Raw genomic sequence first — 8,620 nt, 5'->3', positions numbered from 1 at the left:
GTTCGGGGATGCTTCGTGGGACACCGCCAGCTATCTGATTGCGGTGACGACTTGGTTGACTGTTTCCCCAAAAGAGTCATGGACCAGGTGGGGTTGAAGATGGCGGATCGAAGCAGCAGATGGTTGTCTGGCGATTCGAGATCGTCTGGTGGGGCAACTAGCGGTGACCGGTGGTGTTGTGTATCTGGTCGTCGGCATTAAATCAAGAGGTTGAGGCTGCTTCGCCAATCACCGTCTGGAAGGGATGAACAGACCTGGGAGTTCACCAGCGGCGCCTGATCTGTTGGTCCTCAGTTGAAAACATCGGTGAATGGAGGTGTGATCGGTGAAGGTTTTAGCGGTTCCTTTTTTTAATTCGTCACCTGTAGGTGGAGATTGGAGATGCGATTTCACTAGCGACATGGTTCTGTTGGGTCGTCGGGATCGTAACAAGAGGTGGTACATCGGAGCGGCGGCGCTAGCTTTTTGACTCGCTGGCAATGTCGATTGAAGCTGAGACTTTACCAGCGACTTTGGTTTGTTAGGCCGCCGGCTGGAGATGGTCGATAGACGTAGGAGGTTTGGTGCTCACGTTCCAGCGAGAGAAGCTCGGGTTTCGGGAAGTCTTTGGCTGCCTGGGAAAATGTGTTGACCCGGTGGGTCCCGGCTGTTTTGTTTTTTCTGTACATAAGGGATTGGACCAGGTGGGGGTCCACCTTTGTTTTTGTATAGACAGCTCTGTCATTTGTGTTGTCATGTGTAGCTCTGTCATTTGTCTTGTCATGTGTCTGGTAAACTGTGCACCTTTACCCTCTTTTATTATTTTTACCCTCTTTTATTGTTTTCAATTTTTTGTGTTGTCCGCAATAGACAGACAAAATACACACCATTCTTACTATGAATTGTAACTACTAATATACACTTGCTTATACACACCATTCTTACTATGAATTGTAACTACTAATATACACTTGCTTTTTGTATGTCTCTTTTCTTTTTCTTTTTTTGAAAACCATTAAATAAGATGGTAACACTGAAGTAAAAATAACTTTCACTAGTGTTTTGAAATGTATAAAAATTACAACACAACTTACTGATATAACTTTTGATAATTTATGAGTTGAAAGGTGGTAAAAACCCATAAAATCTTTCTTTCTTCTCAAAGCTAAATAAAACCATCAAAATATAAACAAAAATAGATTTGAACAAATACTTTCAAACATGCTCAAAAATCTCAGCAGCTCCTAGGATCTAAACTGAGAATATATTCAGAATACTCCAATGAAAAATGAGTTTCTTGAAATTTGAGAAAGTAAAAAATTCGTAGAAACTTATTTCTTCTTTCAAGCTTATAAACAACTTGAATAAACTTGAAAATCATACATCAAATGGGATTTTCTGAAAACCCATGAAAGCTCATCTTTTCTTCTTCTCTTTTTTTTTGAACTTTTTTGTAAAATGTATAAGCCATATGGCTGTATGTACAAATGGTTGTTACAGAAAATGCATAAATGAAGAAGAGTTTGATAATATATGAACAAGAGATGGGGTAAAACTCATAAAAAACTTCCTTTCTCTTTTCTTTTCCTGAAAGGGTTTTGTAAAATGCACAAGCTACACAGCTGTATGTACAAATAAATGCTTCAGGAATTGAAGTTCTTTACAGAAAATCTAAACTAAAATCGTTTTTCTGTAACATATAAACAGAAAATGAAGTAAAAACTCACAAAAATTCCTTTTTTTCTGAAGTTGCTCAACAAACCCCCAACATATAAACAAAAACGGATCTAAAAAGGTTTTTGAAAGCTTGGGGAATGTTTGAAAGGTCAAATGAGTCTAAGACAGATCTGAAAAGATCTTGGCAAGAACCAAATGGATCTTAAACATATCTTGGGAAAGGCCAAACGGATCTGATGAGGTTTCCTTCTCATAAAACCTTTTTCCTCTACAACTTGCTCAACAAGCTATCAAAATATGAGCAATAAACAGATCTGAGAAATTTTTGTTTCATTTTCTAATCTTTTAAAGAAAATAGACAGCTTTGAAAGAGTTTTACAAAGAAACCATAAATTGAAGATGATTTCTCTACAACATAGACTGAAATAAAATAACCAAAATGTTCTTCAACCCTCAAGTTGCTTGGATAAAGCATCAAAATATGAACAAAGATGGAGAAGAGCTCCTAAGAACCTCTTCTTTCCCCGAAAATATCAGTAAAAACGGGTCTGAGTTGGTGTTTTTGAACTTGAGAGGTGATTAAGTGAACAAAAACGTTTGGATCTAAAGATCTGAGCTAAAAATGAAGTACATCTAAAGATCTTGGACAAAAAGTGCATCAGATCGAAAGATTTGAAACATAGCTAATCAGATCTGGATAGATCTTTGCCAAGATCCAAACGGATATGAACTAAGGAGTGTAGAAATGAACAGAACTGATCAAACCTTAGATGAAAACACATCAGATCTGGGCAAAAACGAGCTTGAAACCAACTGAGGCTTTTGCTACTTGCTCGAATCCGGGATGGCGCCAAATGATGCGACATCGACCTCCGGCAAGTCTTCTCTTGGTCTTCTGCTGTGGCGGAGATCTGGAAATCACAGTGCAAAGTCGTTAGAGCCGCCCCAGGGACTGTGCCCCGGGAGCGGACTCCGACGGTCAAGTTAGAACAGCTAGTAGATCTGAGATGGTTCTCCATAGCTGGAGGGAACCATCTTGGTGCTAGTGGTGGTGTATGGTGGCTGACGGCGGCGGGTGGCGGCTGAGCCACCCGGCCGGAGTATAGTATGGCGGCTGAGCCATGGGGTCTAGTGGTGGTTGAGAGCCACCTGGGGAAGAGTCTTAAGGAAAGGTCTTAGGGAAAAGGGGGTCCTGGGAAAGTCCTCATTCATGGAGGAGGCACTATTCTATTTATAGTGGACAATTAGGTCAAGGGGAATTGGGTCAGGCCTTGGGCCAGCCCAACTCAGGCCCAACTAGCAAGGAGCTAGGAAAGGTCGCCCAGAGGCACCGGGCAGGGCTGGCGGGCGCGCCCCAGGCAAGGCTGGCGGGCGCGCACCAGGAAAGGATGGCAGGGGAGTGCCAGGCGAGGGAGCGTTTGGCCGGGCTGGCAGGAAAGTCCCCAGCAGGGCTGGCAAGGGAGTCCCCAGCAAGGTTGGCAAGGGAGTCCCCAGCAAGGCTAGCAAGGGAACGCTAGTCAGGGCTGACAGGAGCGCGTCAGGCCAGGCTGGCGCGCTAGAGCAATCTACACCATGCTAATGGACCATATATCATCAGTGGTATCCTAGCTGAGGTTGTATTATGTGGCATGTTAGTTGGTATGAGCTAGGAAGTATGTTAGTGGTATATGTGGTATGCTTGTGTGGAAGACCATGGGAGATCCCATGGCACCTGGATGTAAGACCATGTGGAGAGCCCATGGATTTCCTACTAAAAGACCATGGGAGAGCCCATGGCACTCGGATGTAAGACCATGGGAGAGCCCATGGCACTTAGGCGTAAGACTATGTGGGGAGCCCATGGCATCCTGGAGTAAGACCCTGGGGACGAGCCCACGACATCCCTATATGTATGTATGCATGGCTGTTGTGGTGTATGTAGCTTTTATAGCTAGTATGATTATGTGTTTATGTAGATTGTGTGAGGTATGCTCTGGGGAACTCACTAAGCATTAGCTTACAGTTTGTGGATTTGTTTCAGGTACATCTGAGCCCAAGGGCAAGGGCAAGGCTTGATGACGCGACATGCACTCTCTCTCAGGCATTTTTATGGGACACTTTGATGATTTGAAATAATATTGTTATGGTTATGAATTTGAAAACAATTGAATTGAGATTTTGTGGTTTATGGAAAGTGTTTTGGCTAATTAAAAATGAAAAAAATTTCTTTTGACAATTGGGTCGTTACATAATGACTTAGAGAATGTGTCATATCAGCAGCCAAAAGGATTTCCATTATCATATTGGATCATTCCCTTTTCTTTAACAAGTACATAGTCAATCGGATGCTATAATTTCGTATAGTAAAAGAAATTAGGATGCTATTAAATGATATATTAGTATTTTAATATTAATTTGTCTAAAAAAATATGAATTGAAACAATCATTAAAATAATTTTAATTTTCTTTTACAAAACATATATATTTATTAATTATTAATTTTTTTTATTATCTTTGTTCAATAATTAAGTTATGATTAAATTAAAATTATTTTTAATTTTCTCACCTGCGGTGTTTACGGGTTATAACCTAGTTATCAATTAAAGAAGTGTTAAACAACTTACAAATCATGGATCAAACTATTATGTATTAAACAATGTTAATGTTACAAAGTATCAAAGTATTAAACTAACAATGTTACAATTTAGAAAGAATCAAACAATCAAAGTATCAAGAAGAATTGGATTATTAGAATTTAGGAAATTGAAGTATTTAGTCATATGTCAAGAGAGTTTTACAAACCAGTTAACATAGAACCTAGAGAATGGTTATCCGCCCCTGTTGGAGGGCAGAGGAGTGGAGCGACATTTCAGTTGCTATAGCTGGAGAATGGTGATCTGTTGTTGCTGGAGAATGGTGATCTGATGTTGGGTGAGGCTACCGCTAGAGCAAAGGAAGACGAGGGGCAAACTGGAACATGTTTCTGATTTTGTTTTTGTTTTTTTTTCTTTATTTAATTTAGATTTGGAGTGAGCTAATGCCTACAGCTACTAGTTACTAGTTTATTGGCTTATATTTTAAGTGAATTAACCATTTGGACTATTGAGATATCAAATGTGGTATTAAAAAATTTTAATTTAAAAGTACATTGTCAAAACACTATAGTGTAGGTCTTTCAAAAATTTTAAGATGGACCTTAAATTTTTTACATAATCTCTAATATAATTTGAAAAATTAGGTGAGTCGGGTCATCCGGTATACAGACCACGAACCCGGTCATGGTCTACGTGGCCACGGACAATGGTCGTGCAAACAATCCCCGCCAGTCGTGGTTCGTCATTTTCAATTCGTGATGGCTCGTGGTGCCGAGGACGAGACACAACTCCCAATCAGGGCTTCTTGCCCGATTTCTTCTCTCTCAGCATTCTTCTTTATTCTTTCTTTCTCTTCGTTCTAACGGGAGAGTACTCCGGTTGTGATAGGGTGGTTCGTGGTTGCTCCGGTGGCTGATCTAGAAGCTCTCCACGACCGTTGTCGTGGAGAGTATAACAGATGGTCTCATACGACTCACTTTCCTTGGTTTTAAACTCACCCCTCCAACTTCCAACCATAAAAAGTTTCCATGGATATATTTTCCGAATAATTTTTTCTCTTGGAAATCTGTCCTTACAAGCCATTAAGACGATACGGTATGGGTACAAGAAACGGCGTTATGGCTGACGTGGAGGGGCCTCAACGACATCATAACAAGATGAACACCCCCCCCCCTCTCGTTGTATCTCGTTGTGTTGCTTCTTGTTGTCTTGGTGACCGGATGCAACTAGAACATTGATTGGCTGCACAAGCTATCTCTCTCTCTATCTCTCTCCTCTTAACCGTGTTATAACACCATGATCACCACCTCACTTCATGTTATAAAGTGTTATAACACCACCTCAATGGGCCCATACCTAATACTCTAATTTCCAATGATCCGACACTTTTTCGCGTTGGAATCGAGGCATGTTTCTAGTAGTGATATATCGAGCATTAAACTACAACGAATAATATGTCCTTGATCCTAAAATCCATTTTTCAATTTATCATATTATGTGATTTAGCATGTGTTATAAGGTGAATGACGTAATTAAAAACATATTTTAATATTAATTCACATATCATTGTACATAAAACTTTGATTACATTCACTTTCCGGGAACAAAGTTTGTGGCATAAGACCAGGCATTGTTGGCAACGGGATCAGCAAGGTGATCAGCGAGGTTCTCCAGTGGTCCCTTCCCTGTGACAATGGCTTGAACAAAGAAACCAAACATGGAGAACATGGCTAGTCTTCCATTCTTGAGCTCCTTTACTTTCAACTCAGCAAAAGCCTCTGGATCATCAGCAAGCCCTAATGGGTCGAAGCTACCACCAGGGTAAAGTGGGTCAACAACCTCTCCCAAGGGTCCACCGGCAATTCTGTAACCCTCAACCGCACCCATCAAGATGACTTGGGTGGCCCAGATGGCCAAGATGCTTTGGGCATGGATCAAACTAGGGTTTCCCAAGTAATCAAGCCCACCTTCGCTGAAAATCTGGGATCCAGCCTTGAACCATACAGCCTCACCGAACTTCACACCATTACGAGCCAAGAGCTCAGGGAAGACGCACCCAAGAGCTCCAAGCATGGCCCATCTGCTGTGGATGACCTCAAGCTCGCGGTTCTTTGCAAATGTCTCTGGATCTGCAGAAAGCCCAGCGGTGTCCCAGCCGTAGTCACCGGGGAACTCACCGGTCAGGTATGATGGGGCCTCGCCGGAGAATGGGCCTAGGTACTTCACCCGGTCAGGACCGTACCATGGACTTCCTGATGGTGCAACCTTCTTGGCAGCTGCAGTTTTCCTCATTGTAACTCGTCCATTTCCGAAAACCTCTGAACCTGATGGAACTGTTTTCACCGCTTGTCCGGCGAAAGCAGATGAGAGAGCCATGCTGGAAGCAGCCATTGAATATCTTCTCAAATTATATATTGAATATTGGAGGCTAGCTGACTGCTTGAGTCTGATGAGCTCTTCACAAGTGCTATAAATAGGATTGTGGATATTCTAATTTCTTTATCTTCCGGGTCTTTAGCTTTCTTTTGATTGGAGGATGATATCTTTGATGGCTAAGAACAGCATCTATCCAGACCACCAACCAAATAACGACACGTGTATCTTTAATTAAGTAGTTCCAAGATTTCCCCTCCCAAAAATCTAAAACATACGTCTTGCACTGATGTGCCTCATAGTAAACCATGACTCAGTGTTTAATAATTAACATATGTATTTGAATTGAGATCTATGAATCCAGTGTATTTTACCACGTTAGGAATTGCTTTTTCATAAAGTACATCTTGATGTTACAAAATGATATTTTAAATTTGAGATTTTTTATTACTTTGTAAAAAAAAAATAGCCTATGTTTTAAATAAGAAACTCTCAAGGTTAATAACCTTAAGAATCTTTAAAAAACATCACTTCATCTTTCTAACATAAATATCATCAGACCATTCTTTCACCTGACTTCAAATATATCTTCATCTTTGTTTCTTCCTTCATCAAATAACATCCACCATTTCCGCCGTCCGGGATCACAACAATAGCCTCCGGCGTGGAGATTGAGTTCAGCAGACGAGCAAAATTACACCACGATTGAACCCGCCTCCCGATGTTGAAAACGTCAGTGGAGGTCTCCCCCATAGCCAAAACGACCCTCCTCTTAGCTATGGCTCGCCAGACGTCAGAGATAATGTCGTCTTTGCTATCCTCGACCATCTCCTCATGACCAGAGTCGGTGACAGGAGGCGGGGCAACCGTCGTAATAGGTTAAGCAGTCAAGGGCTGTTCTCCGAAGGTTGCAGAAGAACCCTCCAACTTCCCCCAATATCGCTTCCGCAGGACATCGTCCTTAGAAAGAGGGGACTTAACACCTGCAAAATGAAAACAAGACAAGAACTCATAAGCAGAATAATAATCATTCCCAGACGTAAATCCCCTCCAAAAAAAGGGGGAGAGGAAGGAAGAATAGCAGAAAGGAAATAAATGCAGAATCGTCTACCATCAATAACGGTGTAAAAGATGGGTATCTTCCCCCGGCGTCTCCAATAAGGGCTCATCCCAACTCCGACAAAACAGAACCTCTGAGTACTCCTCAGGCACGACCTGGATGGTCTTCAGAAGATCAACAATAGCCTGGTTATGAAGAAACAGTTTGGGAGTAACGTCAGAGAAATTATTTTCCCGGTAACGCCCGTGACCGACTCGATCCTGGTTAACCCATAGCCATTTGTCCTGCCAGTTCTTCGGAGTCTTGCCAGACTCCATCAGGAACCAAGACATGACCTCCACGTCAAGCAGAGAACGTGTACTTGTCACCAGTAGCGCTGAACCGGAAGAAGAACTTGAAAACGAAGAAGTCAATAAGCACTCCATTCGCCCGGCAGATCATCTCAAATGCCACCGCCTTGTTGACGGCGTTTGGGGTAAGCATCTGGACACTACAACCATTCTTCTGAAGAAGCTCTTCATGGAAGTCAGTGAGAGGAAGGCGCAAACCAGCATCGAAGGTCTTCAAATAAATACCTACCTTGCCTGAAGGAGGAGACAGGATCATCGAGTCGGCCGTCAGAAATTCTACACCGTCAACCAAAGAAAAGCCATAAGCATCGCTGAGAAGTTTGACTCGACTTCAGAAGGAACAATGTCGGATTGAGTAGCCAATATAACAAAGGGAAAAGCAAAGAAAACTCTAGACGAAGAAGAATGAGAAATAAGAGGAAGAGGTTGCGTTGATAGGAAAAGCCCTTAACCTTATAAAGAATAAGGAAAAGGCGGGATATTTAAAATCCCTGACACAATGATGTAACTAACTGTCATAATGGGAAGTCACGTCGCCGGAAAAAATCGAAGCGACGATTGAATCATAACTCAACGCGTGAACCAAGCAGTTAAGTCCAAAACATCAT

At 41.9% G+C, this 8,620-nt stretch overlaps 1 protein-coding gene across 1 annotated transcript; it reads right to left on the bottom strand.

Annotated features, from left to right (window-relative positions):
* Window positions 1-5,758: 5,758 nt before the first annotated feature.
* Window positions 5,759-6,682, bottom strand: LOC145117607 (chlorophyll a-b binding protein 16, chloroplastic-like). Its single transcript, XM_079053903.1, has one exon. The coding sequence runs from the start codon at window positions 6,618-6,620 to the stop codon at window positions 5,820-5,822; it is 801 nt and encodes a 266-aa protein (XP_078910029.1). The 5' UTR covers window positions 6,621-6,682; the 3' UTR covers window positions 5,759-5,819.
* Window positions 6,683-8,620: the final 1,938 nt, after the last annotated feature.

Source organism: Lactuca virosa, chromosome 5 (assembly GCF_052849685.1).
Source record: "Lactuca virosa cultivar CGN04683 chromosome 5, Lactuca_virosa_CGN04683_v6, whole genome shotgun sequence".
NCBI lineage: Eukaryota > Viridiplantae > Streptophyta > Magnoliopsida > Asterales > Asteraceae > Lactuca > Lactuca virosa.
This window is presented reverse-complemented; position numbering and strand designations above follow the sequence as displayed.

Bases quoted from the DNA above. Each gene is read 5' to 3' on its own strand.
- LOC145117607 (XM_079053903.1), bottom strand. From the start codon at position 6,620: ATGGCTGCTTCCAGCATGGCTCTCTCATCTGCTTTCGCCGGACAAGCG.